This window comes from Malus sylvestris, chromosome 2 (genome assembly GCF_916048215.2).
Source record: "Malus sylvestris chromosome 2, drMalSylv7.2, whole genome shotgun sequence".
Taxonomy (NCBI): domain Eukaryota; kingdom Viridiplantae; phylum Streptophyta; class Magnoliopsida; order Rosales; family Rosaceae; genus Malus; species Malus sylvestris.
Window position 1 is genome coordinate 29,035,635 of NC_062261.1, and position 24,513 is coordinate 29,060,147.

The window sequence follows — 24,513 nt, forward strand, 5'->3', positions numbered from 1 at the left end:
AGTATTGTGCAAGGACTTAGAACGCGACTCGAAGGAAGCAAGCACCACGTTCTTTTTGTCGAACTGATTGAAAAAAATTCAAACCAACTTCGCCTTAGTTTTGAACACACGGTGTGGAAGTTGAGTGAGTTTCTAACGTCGGGCCGGATACAACAAGCACTAGACAACTTCGATTGAGTTTCGAACGGGAAGGAAGTCGACTGCAAATTTTTTGAAATCATTTGCAAAAGTGGGAGATTAATTGTCATCGGGTCCTATTTTAGATTTAATGATGGATCATTTATGATCAAGTTTCACCCTTAGATTGTTATGATTGATTTGTTTTCGACCGTTAAGATTAGATCCAACTGATCATATTTTGTCCGCATGTAAGGCGCGCAAAGTGCAGTTCACACCTTACATAAAAGAATTACATTAAATAGTAGACATGAATAAACTATCAACTCAACAATGTGATCAAGAGTATTGATATAGAAAAGGACTATTGCATTGCAATTCCAACTGAATAGGTAGTTGGAATAGGTTCTTTGCATCTTCTGCTTAGTTTTGGTTAGCCATGACATACTGCTAGGTGTCACTCATGACTTGTGAAAGTTTTGAAGATTAGAAATCACCAATCTTCATTAAAGAAAAAATTGAAAAGTAAGTTTCAATTCACAATCAATTAGTAAGAGTTCTAATCGTCCATTGTCCTGCTAAATAAAACTCAATGGATCGTATACCGTGTAGGTAGAGATTAAAGTACAACGAAGTTGAGTAAGTGCAAATAAATAATTGAGTTTTTATCACAAATGGTCCCAGAAATTGACCCACAACATCAAGATGGTCATTGAAATTGAAAATTGATCAATGTAGTCCTTGAAAATAGGTGTTGCAAATTAATGTGGTTCATCCGTCACAATTCTTCCAAAAGTTCTATTACGTGCTGATGCGGCACATAAATGGGTCCCATAAAAATAGTTTTTTTTTTTTGTCACAAATGGTCCCCAAAAATGTTTATCAATCAATGTAGTCCTAGAAATAAGTGTCTCAAACCAATGTGGTGTTACTGTCACAATTTTTCCAAAAATAGGTTTAATAATTTAATAATTAATTAAAAAAAGTTGTCAACCCAGTAACCTAGTCCCGGAATCACCTCTGATCCAACCCACATCCCTCTACCTCCATCTATGGTAGCCTTCGTTGTCTCTTCTTTGAAAAACAAAATCTCAAGACACTCATATTGACATCTTTCGACACCTTCACCGAATTGGGAATACCTTTAGTTATGCCTTAGATAGACGTCGACTTTTGTGACATCCTGTTAATATTTTGGTGATTGACATCCTCACAATCTTAAACTTGGAGAGCTTGTTGGGCACTCCCCCGGTGATCTTGGCAATACGGAGAACGACGAGCTCTGCCTTGAGATAATCCTGTTGTTCAAAAAGGTATTTTGACAACCCTTTTTAATTAAATATTAAATTATTAAACCCACATAAGAACATAACAACATTTTTGAAAAAAATATGATAGAATGACTATATTGATTTGTGACACCTCTTTTCAAGAACTACATTGATCGATTTTTAATTCTATGGACCATCTTGATGGTGTAGATTAATTTTAGGTACCATTTGCGATAAAAACTTGTAAATCTTGTGGGATCCCGTTTATGTGCCACATAAGCATATAACAGAATATTTGACATAATTGTGACGGAAATACCAAATTAATTTGAGACATTTTTTTAAGGATTACATTAATCGATTTTCAATTCCAAGAATCATCTTGATAGTGTGGGTCAATTTCAAAAACCATTTGTAATAAAAATCTTAAATAATTTGATTGTTTATTGACTAAAAGTTAATTAGTCATACGAAGAAGTTTTGAATTGAACCTTAACTTAGTATTGGGCTTTGTAGCCATCACATGAAGTAAAGTATCAATGGGACTTGATCCATCAAGTCCAACGATGATTTAACATGCAACTAGAAGCCAAATGGCCCACTATTAACACCGGTGAGGCCGTCCCTCAACTCGTCGAAGGTAGAATCTCTGTCTCTCTCTCTGTCTCTGTCTCTCTCTCTCTCTCTCTCTATATATATATATATATCTCTCTCTCTCCATGTCCATGCCACATCGCACCAGCACCCCACCATCGCCTCCTTTACTTTCTCTCTCTCTCGGAGGCTGCTTCTCGTCACTTTGCCGGGAAAATAGCCTACGAGGATAAAAGAACAATTTTAAGTGCTTGCAATGGGCCGGAACACATCGTCTCCTCCAGCTATCCTCGACGACAATGGTGGTACCGATCTCGGCTTCCACTCGATTCGCGATCGCTTTCCCTTCAAGCGGAACCCTAACCCTAGCCACCAGAGAGACCGACCCAGGGACGTCTTGACGGATCGACAACCTTTCCCTCGCGCCCCGCCGAGATCGCACCACCGCTTCTATCGCAAGGGCTTGCTCTGGCTTTTTCCTTTCAAAGGAAAGTCGGCGTTCTACGTGGTCCTCGTCTTCGCGCTCTTTGTGTTCGCCGTGGCCACGATGCTGTTGCAGAGCTCCATGACCTTGGTCTTCAGGCAAGGGAGTGAGAGAGGGCGCTTGCTCAGGGAAGGCTTGAAGTTTGGGAGCACCTTGAGGTTTATGCCTGGGAGGGTTTCGAAGAGGGTCGTGGAGGGTGATGGGCTTGATCGGGCTCGAAATGAGGCGAGGATTGGTGTTCGACCGCCAAGGCTTGCTCTTGTGAGTGTTATTTGCTTGCTGCATTTGCCTAAATCTGGATTGTTTGTTATGAATTTGAAATTTGAAATTACATTTCGTAGTAATCGTGTTTATCAAAGTGTGCTTGTGGTCTTTTAATTGAGCACTTTTGGACAATGGGAGCATATCTGGAGCTGGTAAACTAGATTTTTGATTCTGGCCAAAAAGGAAAGTAGGATTTTAATCTTCCCTAGCTGTAAAACATGTATTTTATGGTTCCGATGTACGATTTTCTCTAATGATATAGGAGGGATTATTTCATGGTGTTAGGATCGGTTACAATGGAGAAAATTTTGTTGCAATGGGGTAGAGATTAATTGGAGCTATCAGCAGAGGCTGATGCTATCAGAATGTACTATATGAGAATGGTAAATGAGGTGTTTGGGTAGTAATATTTTCATTTTGGAGAGATATTTGAATGCCACCCGTATTACTTGAATCTTTAAAAAAGCCTATGAAGGAGGGGGTGCAACATGTCCTGGCATGCTAGTTTGGTTTGATTGTGTCGTGTGGAAGGACAGTTTTCGGGGATGTATTTAATTACAAATTTATGAGGTGTGGATAGCAGAAAAGGCCAACTCTTGAAACTCTGAGGCAGCAGATGCCCTCCAAGAATAAGGAGATTTTGCAATGAAAAACTAATTTTCATTGCACGAAGAATTCCAACTCCTCAGACCTTTTTTTTTTCCGGCTGGATGACATATTGGACTGTATGTTTCTGGTAAACCCTGTTTTGATAAATAGGCTAAATCTATTGGTCTCAATAATTTGGCTGCTTGAAGCTGAGCTAGCTGGTTTACCGTACTGTAAGGGGCTTTCAGTATTTTCTTCTAATAACTAGTAATTCTCTTCTAGTAACTCACAGGACCAGTATTATTTATTGGAAAACACTCCGTTTGATCTCTGTATGGTCACAATGCTGCCTCGTATTAAAGCATAGAGTGGCTAATGGTTATGTGCAAGCTTGATCTTTGTGTTCATCTCATATGCCATTCTTCTTTGTTTAAGACATCTGGTCCTCTCTTTCTATGTTTATTGTATATGCAATTTTCTTGTGAATGTAAATATATGGATGTTAGAAGTATCTTGAAGCTGCCTGTCATGGTTAAATCTTTATTTTCATATACTAATTAGAATATGGAGATGTGTGCCTCAATATCATTGGCTACCATACTCACCATAGTAGGCAATCTTATCTTAATTTAACAAGTTTTATGCACTGAGTTGATTTTCACTTTTGGTTGTGCCTACTTTTGATACTTGTCAGATCTTGGGAAACATGAAGAAAGATCCACAATCTTTGATGTTGATTACTGTGATGAAGAATATCAAGAAACTGGGTTATGAACTTAAGGTCAGTTCTTAGTGCAAATGTGCTCATAATTTTGTTTTTCCATCTGATGAGAAACAAAATATTTTTATTTATTTTTATTCAAGCGATAGCGTTAGTAAGTTAAATGTGAATGCAGAACAGAGAGGTCCAAACTTAGGGAACAAGCTGTTTTCTGAAGATAAATAAACAAGCACTTTTATCCATGTGCTAGAACCATGCATATAACTTCCGTCAGTTTATCAAATTATAATTGCAAAATGGTTAAACTAAACAATATCGTAGGATTAAGATACAGCTGCCTTCCAATCCCCATGAATAAAGAAGAAAGGCCGATTTTGGAATTTCACAGGAAAATGATGCCCACAACAATGCCCCAAAGAAAACAAATTTTCATGTATTTCTTTGCTAATTGAGGACATTTTGCTAATGGATTGGAAGAACGCAAAATTTTTATGGAATTGCAGTGTGTGATGGTTGTATTTGGGTGGTGTGGATAGAACAAGATGCGAGGGTTCTTAAGGATTACAAGGGGGATAAAGTGGATCCTGATATCTTAGTAGCATATGCTGCTCATTTGTATGGGAAAAGGAAGTAGAAGTGCAAATTAATTGTGTTACTAAATCAAGTCATTCATAGAAATAAGTACCTGTGTACTCAACTGCTACTTATGTGCTCTTGCAATGTCTATGTAACAGATTTTTTCTGTAGCGAATGGTAAAGCACATAAAATGTGGGAGCAATTTAATGGCCAGATTTCCATTTTAGCTCCGGAGAGTTATGGGCTTATTGATTGGTCAATGTACGTTCGCCTCTTATTTTGTATTTGGGGTTTTTACCCTAATTTTTGTTTTGTTATTTTTAATTGGACAGAAAGTCTTCAAAATTTGTTGATGCTCATGTAACTTCAAAATTTACCCTTACCCTTGGTTGGTTTACTTGGCAAGATATTGACACCTGTTACTTTCTACAGTTTTGGAGGTGTTATTGCTGACTCACTGGAAGCAAAAGAATCCATTTCAAGGTGGGTTTGTATGACAGTCCTTCTATGGTCCTTTGAGGATTTCTTTTGCATGCACTACCTACATGACCATGGATCGATTCATATCCCATCTCATAAACCCAAAGTATTTTCACTGGTTGGTTGATCATATGTTTAGACTGATTTGTTATTCATTTTATTGCAACCCAACATGGGAGAAAATACAAAACGTGGAAGTTGCTAAGAATGTGTCTAATATATGTTTTGTGTTACCACGTGGAGTTCGGAATAGATGTTAGTAGTGGTTATGGATTTACAGAGCATATAAAAAGTTTGTACTATAATAAGTTATGTTTTTTGGGTAGACAACAAATATTTGGTACTAGCACGCCTGTGTTTTGAAGCAATATCGCCTGATCTGGACTGAGTAACTATAACTAACTGCAGCATTGATAGTAGCAACTTTTCAAATCCTTTCCTTTAGTGATAGACACCAATAAAAAAAAGGTATATTTCAAGGAAGGAGGGAGGGGAAGAGAGAGAAGTTTGGTAAAACAATATAAACAATAGATTGGATACAAAACTTTTTGGGAAGTTGGAGTCAAGGCAAGAGGCAATAGATATTATTAAAGCTAATTGTTAAGTCCACAAACTTATGATAAATTCCTTTGTTATTTTTATTTTTTTATTTTGAGGGTAAGACATGGTTACTGACAGGTATTTGAGATGAGGCATGAGAGGCAGTAAACTTAAATCAGCTTTGGTTTTATTTATTTATTTATAAATTTAACCCATGGTCTACTCCATTTAACTATTTTTAATTTCTTGTCGATCTTTAATTCTTTCAGAAACAATATAAATGATCTCGTAAAGAATTTTCTACCTTCTCTTTTCTCAGTCTTTTTTCTTTTATAACCGCAGATTAACATAGTTAAGTATACCAAAAGTAAAAGCGTACTCAAGCTAGTACTTTCACATAATGAAATGCATGTATAAAGTTGCTTCAGTTGAACTTGCTATGATCAGTGAGATTTAGATTCATGCAGCCTTATGCAGGAGCCTTTTTGTTCAGTACCACTGATATGGATAATTCAAGAAGATACACTTGCAAATCGGCTTCCCGTGTATGAAGAAATGGGCTTGAAGGATCTTATTTCTCATTGGAAAAGTGCTTTTAGCAGAGCTAATGTTGTCGTGTTTCCAGATTTCACTCTGCCGGTAGATATTGCCTTCTTTTGTTTTTAAAATATTTTGTTGCACTGTATTCCTTATTATTTTTGCAAAATGATTGTTCTGTGGTTTCTTAAATTGTCTTATTTTTTCCTTCCATCCTGTGTCAGATGTTATATAGTGTTCTGGACACTGGAAACTTCTTTGTCATTCCGGGATCACCAGTAGATGTTTGGGCTGCAGAAAGGTACAGAAAAACCCACTCCAAGAATCTGTTGAGGAAGATAAATGGATTTAGTGAAGATGATATGCTGGTTGTAGTTGTTGGAAGTTCTTTTTTCTACGATGAGCTTTCATGGGACTATGCTGTGGCAATGCATTCTATAGGGCCACTGCTAATAAAATATGCAAGGAGGGATGATGCAGGAGAGCCATTTAAATTTGTTTTCTTATGTGGTAATTCCTCTGATGATGCTTTCCAGGTAATTAGCCTTAATCGATACCACTAGATTATGCTGTTGCCCCAGTATGCATAACAATTTGAGCTTCTTGCATCTTATCTAATGTATTCAAGTGCCTCTATTTTCCCAACAAATGATTTTTCTGGCTAATGGCAACTGAAAAAAAAAATTGCGATATGAATCTGGTTGCTGACCGAATGACAACGGTGACTGAAAATGATGTCCTTTATATATTTCATTGTGATATCTGGTTAATCTTCTGACGTGTTTTACTCTTGCACTGGCATTTATTCAGTCATTTTGATCCATTGATCTCTCGTGTAGGAAGTTACTTCACATCTGGGACTTCTTCATGGATCTGTACGGCATTATGGCTTGAATGGTGATGTGAACAGTGTGTTATTAATGGCTGACATTGTTCTCTACGGTTCTTCACAAGATGTACAGGGTTTTCCGCCATTACTTATCCGTGCCATGACCTTTGGGATCCCAGTTATTGCACCTGATTTTCTTGTCTTGAAGAAATATGTGAGTTCATTCAAATTCTTTTTGTCCTGACAGTAATTTTCTTATACAAGTTAAGGTGTCTGTTTTATTGTCTTTTATTTGTGATGTCACAGGTGGTAGATGGAGTTCACATGATATTTTTCCCAAAACATAATCCTGATGCTTTAATGAGTGCTTTCTCACTTATGATTTCAAATGGGAAACTTTCTAAATTTGCTCGAATGGTTGCTTCTTCTGGAAGGCTGCTTGCTATGAACTTGTTGGCATCAGAATGCATAACCGGTTATGCAAGGCTTTTGGAGAATGTGCTAAATTTTCCATCAGATGCTCTGCTGCCAGGGCCAATCTCTCAGCTTGAACAGGGTACATGGGAGTGGAATTTGTTAGGGAATGAAATAGATTACAGAACAGGAAATATTCTGAACATTGATGAGCAGTCATCCTGGAAAAACACTAGTGTTGTTAATGCCCTAGAAGAAGACTTGTTGGGTTTTGGTTACTCACCAAACATCTCTGAAAATGTAACTTGGGATTCGGCATTAGATATTCCAACTCAATTAGATTGGGATCTCTTGAAGGAAATTGTAAGCTCTGAAGAATATGAGACGTTAGAAATGGAGGAGGTATGTCATTTCCCGAAACTACAGAACTTGTGTCTCTAGGTCAATTCCGCCTCTTCTTTTCCCTCCCTTTTTATGTTAATATGGTCATTCTCGAAAGACATCTGAAACAGGACATTTTTTCTTACTTGTAGCTATCAGAAAGAATGGAGAAAGATCCTGGTTTATGGGATGACATATATCGTAATGCCCGAAAAGCTGAAAAGCTTAGATTTGAAGCAAATGAGAGGGATGAGGGTGAACTTGAGAGAACAGGCCAGACAGTATGCATTTATGAGATATACAGTGGGTCTGGGACCTGGCCGTTCTTGCACCATGGCTCTCTGTACCGTGGATTAAGCCTTGTGAGTTCCTTTTTTCTTTTTCTGTTTATATTTATTTTTTGTGCTGTATGTTTTTTAATTCCTTCAAGATTCATTATTTTCACTATTCTCTTGGTTACACTTATCATCTTTTCTATATCCTATGCTGTATTAAGATGCATTCTTGTAAGGACAACAATAGAAGCTTTAAACTTGCGTTTACTGTATGCTTTCATTTAATTAACAGCTAGAAACTTTGTTTTAATACAAAAGCTCCAGTTCTTTCTGGAGTTTCAAAATAATACTTACATCTGAACAGTTGCCTAATGTTTTTTCAATTATCCTACATGTATGTGGTAGTCAAAAAGAACACAGAGGTCAACATCAGATGATGTGGACGCTGTTGACCGGCTTCCCATATTGAATGAAACTTACTATCGCAATATTCTCTGTGAGATTGGTGGAATGTTCGCTATTGCAAACAAGGTGGATAGCGTTCATAAGCGACCTTGGATTGGGTTTCAATCTTGGCGTGCTGCTGGTAGGAAGGTATTTCTTATTTTTGGTAATTTTATTCAGAAGCATTTGTTTAATCTCATTTAAGTTCCACAATCAATCTTGTCCAGTGGTCCAAATTGTATATTTAATCGGTTTCTGTTTAATTATTGTCGCTGCAAAAAAAAAAAAAAAAAAAAAAAATCAACAAAGAATAGTCATGTAATTGCCATCCTTGTCGTCCAAGCAAATAGATGAACACAAGATTCTGAATAAATATAGAATAATCGGGATCATAAATAGCTATATAACTTTTTATGTCATGTTTTGCATGGATGACTCGTGTTTGCCTACAAACATACATTCCTATATAGACACACAAAACTCTAGATTCCTTGGAATGGTTTTGGTGACAGATAAATTGAACCGAAGTATAGCTACAAGGAAACATATATGCTACAAATACTGAAACTTGTACATAATGATTGACGTATGAATTTATGTAGGGGACCAGGGGTGTGTGTGTATAATATACACTCTGTATACATATAATATTGTTCTTTAGGGCACGTTTTGATACATAGGATTTGCTTGGGGTTGGGTTGGTTCTATTTAGGCCCCTCATTTTAAATGGTACAAAATAAGCCTGCATAAGGGTCCCAGCTTATCAGTTGTTAATTAACCCCATGTCTGGTCCAAGCTGATATTGGTGTTGAATAACCCATTTCAGGTCCTAGTCCGGTCAATCAAACACCTCATAAGTGCATGTAGGCATGCATTGTTCTTTAGTTTGCCATCATATTCATCGTTGTTTTTCAAAGCAGGTTGCTTTGTCCAAGAAAGCTGAAAGGGTTTTGGAACAAGCTATACAAGACAACACAAAAGGTGATGTGATATACTTTTGGGGACGCTTGAACATGAATGGTGGAGTGACGGGAAGCAAAGATGCACTCACGTTTTGGTCTTCATGCGACATCTTAAATGAGGGACACTGCAGGTACTTGTATGGAATATTAGTTGAAAATTTGGTGAATGAGTTGTAACTGTGATTGTTGTCAAAGGTTTGGGAATCTAATAAGTGATGCCATGCTTGGATGCTCCACAGAGATATCTCCTTGAATGAGGAATTCTTTGGTGAGGCAGCCGTATGCAACCACTCTTGCACGGTGGGTGGGACAGTGGCTGCATAGGGCTGTCCGGTACAAGAATTTGTCCTTTTAAACAATGGATGTTGGTTTTATGAGAATGAGGTTCCCTGTTGTCATCCAATGCCAATGGTACACTTAGAACCAAATCCACGGAATAATGAGTCCAGTTGCGTTACTCTATACAGTAAGTTTTGGGTATACAGTATACTAAACCCAACCACAACTTACCTTTGATGCTAGCTCAGTGGGTCTGGCTGAGGCACATTGGTTTCTCCCGTGTGGTCTTAAGCTCTAAAACCCCAAGATACCAATCTAGCAATTGCTAGTGTGTCCTGCCCTAAAACATTCTCAGTTCAGTTGACCTCAGTTTGGAAGCTGTGTGAACAAAGCTGATGGGAATCATGGGTTACAAAAGTTAATTTTCTTTATCTGCCGACTACTCTCTAATATTGTCAAGCACAAAAATAGAAATACGAAGGCGTAGAGATTTTGTTTTTTCACAAACCCAAATGATGGGGGCATTGTCAATCTCAAAATGTGTGCATGGCTGCATGCGCAAAACGTTAATTCATATATCTATTGACACAGATTTATGAGGCATTTAGGTTTCTTATATCCATAAAGCAAATGCCAATGAGTTCATTAATTCATCAAGATAGAGTATGATTTTTTTTCACTTGAAATGAATGCAGAAATGTTTTTGAAGATGCATTTCGTTGGATGTATAACTTGCCCTCAAATACAGAAGCTCTTCCTCCCATGCCAGAAGATGGTGGTCACTGGTCTGCCTTGCATAGTTGGGTGATGCCAACTCGTTCCTTCCTTGAGTTTGTCATGTTTTCTCGGTAATTTAATCACAACATTTTCTGCTTTTCTGTTACAGCTCCTGAGACAAAAGGAACTTGCGGATGATTAATATAATTGAAATTTTGTATTTAAACTACAGGATGTTTGTTGATTCTCTGGATGCCTTACACGCCAATTCTGGCAATAGAAGTATTTGTTTGTTGGGTTCTTCAGAAATTGAGGTATGTTATTTAGATCACGTTTTCTGGTCTCACATGGAGTTTAACAGTCGTCACTTACATTTTTTATAATATCAACAGAAAAAGCATTGTTACTGTCGGGTATTAGAAGTCCTTGTGAATGTCTGGGCTTATCATAGTGGACGAAAGATGGTTTTTATAGATCCAATGTCTGGTGCACTGGAAGAGCAGCACCCAGTTGAGCTACGGAAAGGATTTATGTGGGCTAAGTATTTTGATAGTACATTGCTAAAGAGTATGGATGAAGATTTAGCAGAAGCTGCAGATGACGGTGATCATCCAAGGGAGTTGTGGTTGTGGCCACTCACCGGGGAAGTGCATTGGCAAGGAATTTATGAGAGGGAGAGGGAAGAGAGATATAGACTAAAGATGGACAAGAAAAGGAAAACAAAAGAAAAATTATTTGAAAGAATGAGGCATGGATACAGACAGAGGTCACTTGGAGGATAGAAAGGTTATACTTTTAGTTGATATGGTCTAGTTTCCGTCACACTCGAATTGTGATACAGCTACTGAACACGCTATTTCTCAACTGTGGAGTGCGAAAAGGACTCTCGAGGATTGAGGATAAGATTTATTCTTTCTAACAGCGACAGCATGGTCTGGAAAGACGGATTTTACAGGTATTTTTCTCCGACCGGATATAGATATTCAAAGTGGATGGAAGACGGTAGCTTTCCAAGTGATGGCAGCTCACTTAGCATGTGAGGCATTTACCGTCGCATTTGAAGTGGCAGAGAGATATCAGGTTTTTGAGCAGTACACACAACATTCGTTGAAATTCTTTTTCACAAATTGACAGCTTCATGTATTCTTTTGGCAATTTTGATAGGAAATTTTGATTAAAATAAAGCAGTTGTTGGCAGTTTCTTTTGATTTTTGTCACGCTGAATCAACCAGCGATTTTATTGTTCGTGTTGAGAAGATTCGACAAGATTAATTATCGTCTTGTGTTGGCCCAACCGACTAAGTTGGTTTGGTTTTGGTTTTGGCTCACCGAGCTAAACCGACCCGCGCCCATCCCTGTTACACATTGTGTTGTACATAGAGATGGAATGAAGGGAAAACTGCAGAAATGTTGTATGGTAAGAGCATCTCAATCATTCTCTGTGTTTTATAGATGTGTTTAGGACTTTTTTACCGGTGTGTGAGTGCTCTCAATTCCATCAACTCGCTCAGCTGCTGGCCCTAGCAGTGGCCAGGGTCAGTGTCATCTTTTTTCTTCTTCTTTTGTCTTGCTTCCCTTCTCTGTGCGATTGGCTTTCCCCATGTTTTATGACTTGTTTTTCTTGGTAATCCACCCTTTACGGCCTTCGATCTAACCTTGCATCGGCCTTGATCAGAAAGTTCCACTTCCAACCTTCCTTGTTCTTCTTCTCCCTCAAGTTTTTCCACCTCCATGACTCTAATCCAGACATCTTATGACTTTTCTATTTGCTTCTGTCCTCCATCATTCTCACACATGTTCGATTCTGCAACCATATCTTCCATCCGCATTTCGTGACTTTCTCGGGAGGTGTATAGAGTTTCGGCTTGGGTGTACACACCACCACCTTCCAATTGTATGTCGTTTTAGGCTTTGTTGCTAGGGGAAAGTTCTTTCCCACTAGCTTCTTCCTTTGGTGGCTGCGGTTTCGATTTGTGTGGTGCTTGGTGGAGGAAGATGGAGCCTTCATTTTTCTGATTATAGGGCTGTGTTTGCTTTTGTGTTTTTCTGTTTTGGGCTCTACCCTCGAGTTAGGCTTTCGTTTAGTGTTGGGGTTTACTGTTTGTTTTGTGTTTAAAGTGTATTTAGGCCCTTTTGTATGTACTTATGTTCTCTTGGTAATGAAAATTACTTTTGACAAAAAAACAAAAGAGGTGTGATATATACACACTATTTTTTACTTCTCCCACACTTTTTTAGTTTTCGGCCGGCGGATCAGTTGAATTGAAGAAGATCAATGGACATAAATTAACAAGGGGTGTGTGAGAAGTAAAAAATTGTGTGTGGATAGCACATCCCAAAAAAAAAATCAAAAAACTTTTTTTAGAAGCTCTTTAAGAAAATTTACTTTAACCATACTTCGTATTTTAGAGTCACAATAACTATGAGCGAATATAAATTAATTATTTGTTTAAAATAATATTGAAACAATGTTCATTAATTGCAAAGAGCCTTTTTCAGTGTACAAATAACACGAGCCGTTGCAGCACGTGCAACATTATAATTGAAGAGACCCTGAAAATTATATCTTTAGTATGGATGACAATTCAAACCGTTAAACTCGATAACTGTGGATAACCGCCTGAATAGAGCGGATTTGAGTATGAAAATTTGGGTATAAAATGGGTATGAGGAAAAATAGTGAACTCTTCGGTTATGGTTTTGGGTATGTTTATAGGGGTCCACAATCCATATTCATCTCTGAATCCGAATCCGAACCGAATAATATATATAATATAATTAAGGAAACTGTTATTAGCATTCCAAAAATCTCATTCTACACTCTCATAAATGTATTTTTCTTTCTAATTATAGAAAATTTGGAGTGCCAAATGAGATTTTTGGAGTGCCAATAACAATTCTTATAATTTTTATATTTATATTTATATTTGAGTGAACCTAGACTATTATTACCATATTCAATTTTCACCGCATAAATATTTAATATATAATATAATCGTATTCACCGAACCCTATACTATATTCATTATGCACCAAATATCATGCTTATGGGAGATATCAACAACCAACATCATCACTATTTTATTCAACACTCCTTTTTTATACTCTGCAAAATTCATTCATTGTTATGTTCTTTATTATTGGATGTGGTTATTTAATGACGAAATTAATATCTACCAAATTATTGTGCGTCAATTTGATCAATATAATTTGTTTTTTTTTTTTTTTTACGAAGATGAATATAACCGTTAACTAATGGGATATTTGTTACCCGGTGGGTATGGTTCTAGATAATCTCCGATGGTAAATTTATGGTTATGAATATGGTTAATTTTCGTGGTTATGGGGATAGATATAACATTTCCGTCCCCAAACTGAACCGTTGCCATCCTTATGTACTGGCTTATGCGCAAAGGTACATTAATAAATCTTTCGGCTAGAAGCTCCTTTCTCCTTCCCCGTCTTAGGAGGTAAACATGGATAATGATTGGAATACATACGACATTGTCTATACTTACTGGTGTAGGGAGTAAGCTAACCTCACATTAGCTATAATAATTTAGTTCAAATTTGCCTTTTGCGAAAATCTAACCTAAGATTATTCACTTACAAGTGGGAGCATGATTGGAGTTGATTTTTTATTTTTTTTAAATCCTCCACAAATTTTAGCTAAGAGCCCTCATTAAGACCATCTCCAAACGAGATGCCAAAAATGCTACATAGACATATAACAATAACAAATGACGTACAATTTACTCAAATTGAGATGTCAAAGCTAACATGGAAAAGAAGGCTAAACTGATATGGACAAAGAGATGTCAAATTTGAAGTTGCATTCAAATATAATTTTTGCTATTTCCAAAGGCATTCCACTTGCCTTACCTTAAATGCAAGTATATTTAAGTATTATTTAACTATTTTTAAACCAAAAACAACCCAACTTTTATTATTTTTGTTATATAATCCAAACTTTTTATATTTGGAAAGAAAAATAAACTTGTGAGAAATGTGGAATGAGATTTTTGAAGTGCCAATAATACTTCCCTATGTCAAATTGTCAAGTCAGCCATTAGATTGAAATTTGATGTTTTAAATTTGACCCTTGGAGATGCTCTAACCCATATTCAAGCCACCAAATGAGGCCTAAGGCTTTATGGTGGCTAGGACCATTCAATCAATGGGTCTGGAAAATTGTTTGCAATTTGAATTGTTCTATATTTTAAGCACTTTTTAATCAAAATGGTCTTTAAGACTAGCATAACTCCTCGCTTTAGTCTTCGAGATTTAAAATCGATATAAGTAGTCTCTGAGATTATCCACTCCAATCATTTTGGTCCTTCTGTGAAGAACTCCATTAATTTGAGGGTATTTTTGTCAAATCAACCCCTCCACTTGAACTAGTGGTTTCTTCAATCTAAGAGAGATTGTTTATAGAATGACCAAATGATTGATGATGGACAATCTGATGGACCAAAATGAGGAGTTATAACAAGAGAAATTTTATTCCTCTTTCTACACTTAACTTACTCTTTACACCCATATTTTTTATTAAAGAATTAATATCTCTTTAAATCCAAATTTATTAAACTACCATTCCAAACCTAATTTAAAATTTAAAGTTTTTTTTTTCCCAAAACAAAATTTAAACTTATCTTTACACCATTTGCTTTCTCTCTCTACTAAACCAAAACTCATGCTCTCTCAACCAAACCATTTACTTGGGTTGCTATCAACACCACCACAATATTAACTCATCTACCTTCTGCATTCTAATTGCCCCAACCAGTTTTCATCTTAATTAGTTTTGATCGGTATTTGATTTCATTTCATAGGTGGTTATTGAATAACCAGTTCCAAACTATTATATCTTCTCAAAGACCCAAGATTGTGACTGTTTAGAGCTAATAACTAAATGGACACGGTTGGTCCGAACTCTTGGAATTAATCACTAATAATTTTGTATTTGAAACAAACACGCCAATGATTAAACGGGATTTTTTAACTTTAATCCTTTAAGAAGATTGAAATTTAAAATAAATCTGGTGTTATATTACATATTGATCATATTTCCTTGATGTGTCCTTAATTCAAAATAATCAATTTGCATTTTATTTAATGTCTCTCATTAAATATTTTTTTATTAATAAACAAATTTTAATTTATTTTTTGACCAATTTTTTTTTAATTTATTAATTTTTTATTTAAATTCTTCAAACTTGAAAGACTCAATTAATGTACCTAAATGTTAGTACTGAAATGTATGTAATTATATTGAACTAATGTATTTAAATGTTAGTACTGAAATATATGCATTGATATATATACACTGAAATGTATTATATTAAACTAATGTATCTAAATGTGTGTACTAGGGGTGGGCACAGACGGGGTCGGGCCCAAATTTGGAGGGACTGGACTAGACTCGCTTAAAAAGAAAACGGGTCGGGTATTGCAAATCTGATCACTGGAACCACAACGGGATGGGTACACGGGTCCTCTTACTTTTTTTATTTCATTTTTTTTCCGGTTTTGATTGCCTCTTGGACTCGCCCATCCTTCAGATCTTCGACTCGGTCTCTGACATCAAGACCTTCATCTGCTGCCGCGCCGTTTCCAAGCAAAAAACTGGACCAATAATGCATTTTGTTAGATCGGAGACAGAGGCGTCCACAGAGAGAGATAGTTAATCAATAAACTTTGAAATTTTAAATAGTGTTTTAGAGAAATTACCTGAAATTATCAACAGCTCAAGCCCGGAATTGGAGGAAAGAGAGAAGGGAGTGGACAATGGCTTGTGGCATAGCTGGTGATGCTTTATGAAGTGTAAGCTGGGTTTACGGCGGGTGAGATGGGTATATGCCTGGTTATGCTTTGTGAAGGTTGGAGAAGATGAGAGGAAAAAAAGGGTTAAGCTAGGTTCAGGGCGGGTGAGATGAAAGAGAGAGAGAGAGACTGTGGGAGAAAGAGATTGAGAGGGAGGAGATTAAGAGGGAGGAGATTGAGAGAGATCGATATCAAGGAGTCAGAATAGAGAGAGAGGGTGATGGGAGAGTTGAGTGAATTAGGTATGAGAATAAGAGAAATGGGGTAATAGAGGGTAGAGATTCAATCAGTAGGCAATGAACGGTTCGGGCCGGGGGCCCGTTTTCTCCAATTTTTAGAATCAGTCCGCCTTGTTATTTACAAGGAATCGGTCCGCCTCGCCCTGTTTTGTATTTATAATTTTTGGACCCACCCTGACCCGCAGGTCCAGGACCCGTTTGCCCACCCCTAGTGTGTACCGAAATATATGCACCAAAATGTTAGTATCTAAATGTATTATATTGAATGTACCTAAATGTTTGTACCGAAATATATGTACCAAAATGTGTGTACTTAAATGCATGCACCAGAATGTATTATAATGAATTTAATGTACCTAAATAAAGAAGACAAAGTACATCGAAATTTATTGTATAACAAAATTAGTTTATCTAAATGTTTACAACAAAATATATTATGATAAATAAAATGAAAATGAAAATGAAAATGAAATAAAATCAATACATTAAAATTAGGAAGAAAAAGAGAAATAATTAAAAAATAAAAATGTAATTAATAAATGAGGTTATTAATGTATCAAGGGACTAAAATTATATTTTGGTCTTACTCATGGTTTTAGTTTAAAAGTCATCTTTGTCAAGGATTAGAATGAAGTTTTATATAGTTAAACTCAATAGTGAAACAAACATGACATTTATAGAGATTTGCTTTAGAAAATCCCACAAACAACAACAAAGTCGTAATTTTTTGCTTACGACTGTTGTAGAAAGTTCAAACTACACTGGGATTGACGAAAAAATAATTGAAACCCAAATACTCATATTCTAAACTCTAAAAAAAAATATTGAAATCAAATGAACAAAAAATTTCCATAAATCGATTCACACCTTAGTTGGAGAATTCAAAACTTCAAAATTACTATCCAGCGATAAAAAAAGATTTTTTTTCTCTATAAAAGTTATTAGGGTTTTAGCTGGAATGAGCGTATGATAAACAAGGAGTCATGGTAGAGTTTTATTATTGTGGATGAGTTTATCGATATATTATTGTCACTTTCATCACATGTTTTTATGTAAGTGGTGAATTTTTTTTATTTTTAAGTTATTAACCTTTTAACACACATAACCCATCGTTTATATAGGGACACGTGGTGTACCACCTCGGGTGACAGTCATACTGAAAAATCTCTCTTGTTGTTGATAGTAATTACGCAATAAGGTAAAAAAGACAATAAACATTTGACATTTAAATTAGGTGTAGAAAGAGATTACATGAGTTTAAATAAAATTTTCCTTATGACAATCTCATGGACAATTTTGACTAAAAAAAACATATTTTAAATGTAAATTTCATTTTTTGGTAAGGGCTTATTGGTCATTAGATAGAGGGATACAAAAGTAATTGACAAAGTTATTCTCTTCCTCTACCCTACCAAAGCCTAACCCAAATTTACACTCATGGGCGTTTGTAGAACGACCCGAATTCAGTATTTATGATTTTGCCAATAACCACCCTTCCAACTTACTCTATGTTTGGATAAAATAAAAAAACTTAGAATTTAGATAAAAATCAAAATTTATAAATTGACATGCACCAATTTTTTTGTTTAGATTCATAAGCATAGAAATTTAGAATTTCCGCATGGAAAAAAAAAAGTTTGGAATTTGGAACCTCCAATTCCCAAGTTTAAATTATAGGTAAATATGTGTTATTTTCTAATTTATATGATTGAAGTTTAAAAATAACAAATTCTGTATTCAATTTCATTGTTTTTTTTTCAAGTTAACCAAACAAGATAATTCACAAATTATAGAAAATAAAATTCTATTATTTTAAAATTTTTTAATAATCTTAAATTTCTTCGTCCATACATAAAGGAAATTACACACCTTGCGCTCCCTCGCACACCCTCACCAATTGCATCAAAAAAAAAAAAAAAAAAAAAACCTCGCCAATTTACAATGTTGCCACTCAACAATAGCAGTCGCCTTGTCTTTGTATGTTTTGATTTTTGGCTGCTGCTTTTATCTCTCTCGGTCATCTCTCACTCTGTAGGTAGTGTAGTAGTAGGGTTTTGGAAAAACCCCAAAACGTAATCCTCCCCATCTCTTCAGGTGATTCTCTCTCTCTCTCTCTGCTCTTCTTTCTCCCCATTATTTATGCTTTATTCTGACTGTCATTTCCAGAATTATTTTTTTTGTAATTTAATTGTTGGAATTTAGGCATAATTAAGTGCATGGCAACTGTAAGTTGTTGAGTTGTGTAAAATCCATGTTTTGATTGTTGGGTTTTGTTGATATAGATGTTTTCTCGTGTGGGTTACTCTTGGATTTTGTTTCTGTCACTGTCTCTTGATTTTTGATTGTTGTCTTTTGTACACATATATACAGATACACACAACACGCTTCTAGTGTATGTTTTTTCACTCTCAATTTCTTCACTTAGTTACTCAAGGCTCACCGTACTTACTCGCAGCGGCCGGTTGATCGAAGAAAATATTTCTTGGGCTTCTTTTTAATTTCCCCATTTTACCTCTGCTGGCTGTCTATTTTTCTGATTTTCTGAATTTCTGAATTTCACTTGTATTGAAATTTCTTCATGATCTTGTTTTGAATACCGATGTTTTGATGCCATTTTCAAATTGCAAAGAAATCATGATTCCCAGAAGTGTTGGGTCAGCTTTTGGTGTCATTGTGTTTGGTTTTTGTTGTTCATGTACAAAAGAAATTTCGCCATCAATTTTTCACTTTTTCAAGGTGGTATAAATTTTTACATATTTTCTCCTTTTTTCTCATGACTTGGTTAAGCTTCCATTCTTGACAGATAAGCTTGTGGATTTTGATAATATTAGTACAGTCAGGATCATTTTTTTTCCATGTGGAAAGTAAGACTCATGACTCATGACGGTTACGGATGCTTATATATGTCTTCATTTTGGTTCTCCGTTATGGTTCAGGATTGGCTTCACTGGCCTTTCCTTACTACTTGATCTGTTTTACATCACATTGTTTCGTTTCTTTTAAAAAATTCTTTTGTTTCAGTTCTTACTTGCTAATACTAATCACTTAGACACCACCCAAATATCCAAAAAGTTAAATAATATTTTTGCAAATGAATTTTCTAATGTGAAGTATTAGGTTATTAGTATCTGTTTATTAGGATTTTATATAAGTACCTTTTCCATATCTCACAAAGATTATGTATGTGCAGGCTTGAATTTCAGAAGGTGCTGAGCTTTGAGTGTAATGCATTCTATAAAGGGTAGTTGGGTTGGGCAGACATTCGCCCTAGCTAAAAATAATGAATCTGAAGGAAGGAGGTCCAGAATTCGGCGTTCAAAGGAAGAGAGGAAGGCAATGGTTGAATCCTTTATAAAAAAGTAATAACATCATTGTTTCATTGTTTATATTTTCTACTATTGTAACTTATGAAAAGAAGAAAAGAGAAATCACTAATCTTCTAAACAATGTAGTTCTGATGAAATCTACTAGGATTACGGGCACTAATCTTCTCCTTACTCTTTACTCAGGATAATTGAATAGAAATGTAGGATACTTTGTACATTTGTATATTTTTAAGGTATGGGCCGATTTTTAGTTCCCTGTTTCTAGCTTCTGGATAAGCTCTGTCAAAATCTTAATTAAGCTATGATTGTACTTATTTATACGATGATCAAGAATCATGTAACTATTGTGAGTACATAAATGGATATACAAAATATGTATAACCGTTTATATCCACTTATAGATTTTGACTAAATTTGAAGATTAATGCATTCTTGGATTCGTTGCCAGCCAAATTGATTGACATATGATTCTGAGATTTTTTTTTACTCACCTGAGAATACTAGAAAATTTATTCTGTGGAAGCACTCTTTTAAGAACATTTTACTTTTATTTTCTATATGTTTAGTTCACCTAAATGGAGAAACTTATAGTAAAGGATCTTCCTGTTTTGTAAGAATAAAACAGATACTTGTGTCAAACTTGTGATAATGTTTAGTTGGACCAACTTTTGATAGGCATATATGCAGGAGTACTCTTTCCTGTTAGAAGTTGATGGGAGCATTCGGATATGGTAGTGATATTGTGTGTTTTCTTGCAATTGACTTCCACATCCGTCTTACTTTACTGAATTTCTAGTTTCCATTTGTGAAATTCTTAAAAGCATGCAAGTTCAGCCTTTTTAATAATCTTGCTTACAGGTATCAGAAAATAAACAATGGGAGTTTTCCATCACTTAATCTGACCCACAAAGAAGTTGGTGGGTCTTTCTACACTGTACGAGAAATTGTTCGAGATATAATTCAGGAAAATAGAGTGCTTGGTCCTGCTAAGTTTACTGTAGAGGAGCAGCAGACCATTGATCAGTTTTGGGAACACAATCCATTGGGTACCATTGCTGCAGAACCACAAAATACTTTGTCAATATCATCAAATGAATTGCTGTTCGTCACCAATCAAAATCAGGGTGTAATTGAACAACTTGTTTTCGCTTCCGATGGGCATTTAGTTGCACCTGAACATCAGATGTTTGAGAATGGACGAATCATCAATGGTACTCAAGTAGAAGTGAATGACAAAGAATTTAATGAACCCAAAAGTACAGAGTTACAAGCAAATGGACCTGTGGAAATAGAGAAGCATGTTGCTGTTGAATCTATAGATTCTAATGGGCATTGTATTGGTCCTGAATATCAGAGTTTTGACAATGGACTAATCAATGGTAGCCAGATAGATAGGAAAGATAAAGAAAGGGAGGAACGAATGTGCACAGAACTGCAAACAGTTGAACCTTCGGAAGCAGAGAAGAATGCTGAAGACGTTCGGGCAACATCCAAGTCTAATGTGAATCCTTTAACAGCAGATGTGATAGTGGAGACATTCCCATTGAAGCCAGTAAATGCGACACCTGAGGGCTTGGATGGAAGGTTACAAGAAGTAACGGATTTGACTAAGTCTTCCAAGGACAAGGGAACTAGAGGGATGGAGTTAGCTGGTGTTGATAGTTTGCAAGTGGATAGATTATATTCCATGAAGAGCATGGATGATAATGTAGCGATGAATCTTTCAAGTCCATTGGTTGAAAACAAATCCAGCCCAGTGGATGAAGCACTAGGAAATGCCATAGATCCATCAGTTGAAAGCTCAAGTTACTCAACCTTTAATGAAGGTATTGTGCATGAAACAGGAAGCACAGACCTTAATGTCAAATCACCTCATAAAGATGTTCCAACCTCTGAGATCTCTAACCAAAACCAGCTGACCGCGGGAACTAAGGTAGTACCAAATTGGAACGTCGTGTGTAGATTTTTCACCATTTTTCTCCTAATTACCCATCATATTTTAAAACTGAAGTGTCAATATTGCCATGTATTTACATTTTCACAATTCATGATTAAAATGTGTGCTCAGTTTTCATATTGTGATATTATCTTTTTCAAGTATGGGTGTTATTATTGTTGGTTGGAAATGCTTTAACATTGTCTCGTAGATTGATAGTGATGGTAAAGATTTGATTACCCATACCATTGAGTGAAAACGCTTTTTTCCTTAACAATGTTGGGAAGAATGCTATACCTATTATTGTTCAAAACATGTCAGTGGAAATTTCAGATTTATTGACCAATAAACTTCAACTGTTGGTGCATATTTACAGGCTGACAAAGCTCCAGATAGCTTACATACAAAGATTACCAACGGTACCAGTGGTAGTAGTGAGCAATCGAAAACCAAAGAGGTGGTTGTGATTGAAGATGAAGTTGATGTCCAGACCAGCGGTAGCTTGAAGAAGGGAAGCAAACCAACTTTGGACAGAATTAACCTGTAAGGATATGTTGTAACAGTTCAGTGTTTTCTTTTTACTTGTGAAAATGCAAATACATGGCAGTATTGACACTTCAGGATCATTAATTTTTCTCGTCAATTATTTCTTTGGGCAGTGAATCATGGGAAGGTGCATCTAAAAAGACCAGACCAGAAGGTAACCCACTTTGGGATGTATTTAAAGCGTTTTTAGACGCCCTTGTGAAATTCTGGTCCGAATGAACTTAAGGTATAGTCTCAAACCTTGCTATTGCTGAGTGAGCAAAGAGTAGTGTACCTGTCAGATCATTTGTGATTTCACTTGGGTGATCCTTATTTAATTGTGTGGTCTTTCACTAGATTATCCCTTTCTCTTGCCCATACTTGACATGGCTCATACGTTACTTCATCTTTTCGTCGATGATCTAGATTACTGGTTATCATCTCTAGTCATCAACTTTACTGTTTGCGAAATTTTCAAACTTTTCTGTGGCATCCATGTTTTAGAGTGACATTGCTGAATTAAGATGGGTTGTGCGATCATTGCTCGTAGACGTCAATGTAAAAGTAGTTCAGGTCACTTTCACAGTTGGTGCCTTGTTTGACAAATGATAGGAAAATGACTTGTTATTTTCGAAGATATCGTTGTAGTCGTGAAATAGCGGGATGGTCTTTCTCACATTTGCACTCTAGTAATAGTTATGAGTTATTATTGTGACATTTGAGGGATTCACATTCTCTTGTAAATACTTGTGATCCGATTCTCCATCCATCCAGAGTCAGATGTTTCCAAGTACCATTTTTGGCGAGTTTACAGTTGGCTACATTTCAGTTTAACGACGAAATTTACGGCCATTTCGACATCTCTTAGAGTGGTGACTGTTTCCCAAATCAACTACAAGTACGGCCGCGAAATGGTACTGGCTTTCAAAACCCAAACAAACTCCTTTTCAAGTGCGTGGGTGAAGTGGATCAACAAAACCGTTGGTGTTCAGTAGACAGAGCCTGGAGCGTTGAAACAATAGAAAGCAAAGAACGTTGATTGTCATCGAACCTTTCACAAGAGTGACCAACTCTGAACTAGCTCTCAATATCAACACCAAAAGCACCCTTACCAAGACTAGAACCATGTCAACAAGCGGGAATTTACTTGCAATGAACATGTGAATGAACATAGAATATTAGCTCGTGAATTTTCTAGGTAACCGTCTACTCTTTCTGTCTAGAGGACAGAGCCCCGAGAGCTAACCTAAAGGTCTAAGTGGAGGCATTCCTCTGCCAGTCCTACTCGTTCTTTCGCTTGTTTTTCTGGCCTCACTTGACCGGGCTGTATTTCTTGACTTGAGTGACCTCTCGGGTTACAACTGGACTGTGAGGGCTGCTTATAGCTCCAAACCAAAGAGGAATCCTTTGGCTTGCAAACCAATGCTTTGATTGAACCGGTTTCAGTTCCTCTGGTTCTTAGTATTTTCAAATTGGAACCGGAACTGTTTGAGACAGTCCGGTTCGATTTTTGTCCTGGTTTTGACTTTTTTTATCAACGCGGTTTTTACAATTTTTTTTTTACCACAATTTTCTGGTTCGGTGGTTTTTATGCCCACCTCTAGGTGTCAATGTGTCACTACGATTAAGACGATGCGTGCATATGGTAACAAAATTTCGACATGTGGATCTGCTCTAGTCACTCTATAAATCATTTGGATAAGGGTGATGGTAGAGACTCTATCTACTTAAATCATATTTTGTAGACCGTATGATTTGACGTTGATGATTGGAATACTTGTTTAAATTATTGAATAACGTATCCAACCATCAACTGTTACATCATGTGGTTTACCGAACTTGGTCTAAATCATTAAAGAAGGTATCTAGCCATCAAATGCTAAAGGGACTCTCTTAAAATGAGACTTTCTTCCATGTCATAGTTTAACGTTAATCCCCGTGCCAACATTATGAACCGTTGTGACAAAAACATGAGGTGTCAGAGAATTCATAAAGCATTTAATTTTAAGAGAGTATCTTTAGCATTTCTCATTTTCATTTTAATAGTAGTTGACTTCTTTGTTTTCGCTTTATTTATTTATTTGTATTACTTATTTAGTTTTTGCTTGGATGACGATCATCTATAAATCGTCCTCGAAATAACAGCTCCTTTTTTTTTTATGTTACAAAATAACAAGCAATGAGCACATG

General features: G+C 36.2%; 2 protein-coding genes across 4 annotated transcripts; both read left to right on the forward strand.

The window, feature by feature from the left end:
* The first annotated feature begins 2,053 nt into the window (after nt 1-2,053).
* On the forward strand, nt 2,054-11,675 carry LOC126590924 (uncharacterized). Of its 3 annotated transcripts, XM_050256442.1 has the most exons (14): nt 2,054-2,727; nt 4,013-4,099; nt 4,774-4,877; nt 5,049-5,099; nt 6,104-6,275; nt 6,398-6,709; nt 7,013-7,216; nt 7,309-7,818; nt 7,950-8,159; nt 8,478-8,666; nt 9,437-9,609; nt 10,453-10,605; nt 10,707-10,788; nt 10,867-11,675. In XM_050256442.1, the coding sequence occupies exons 1-14, from the start codon at nt 2,239-2,241 to the stop codon at nt 11,254-11,256; spliced, it is 3,126 nt and encodes a 1,041-aa protein (XP_050112399.1). In that variant the 5' UTR covers nt 2,054-2,238; the 3' UTR covers nt 11,257-11,675. The 3 variants fall into 3 exon arrangements, with proteins under 3 accessions (XP_050112399.1, XP_050112403.1, XP_050112410.1); XM_050256446.1 differs by lacking the exon at nt 2,054-2,727 and having other exon boundaries at nt 6,094-6,275; XM_050256453.1 differs by lacking the exon at nt 2,054-2,727 and having other exon boundaries at nt 6,130-6,275.
* A 6,816-nt stretch (nt 11,676-18,491) lies between these two features.
* LOC126590942 (uncharacterized) lies at nt 18,492-22,815 on the forward strand. Its single transcript, XM_050256463.1, has 5 exons — nt 18,492-18,630; nt 19,727-19,895; nt 20,721-21,795; nt 22,175-22,341; nt 22,458-22,815. The coding sequence occupies exons 2-5, from the start codon at nt 19,762-19,764 to the stop codon at nt 22,561-22,563; spliced, it is 1,482 nt and encodes a 493-aa protein (XP_050112420.1). The 5' UTR covers nt 18,492-18,630; nt 19,727-19,761; the 3' UTR covers nt 22,564-22,815.
* The last annotated feature ends 1,698 nt before the right edge of the window (nt 22,816-24,513 follow it).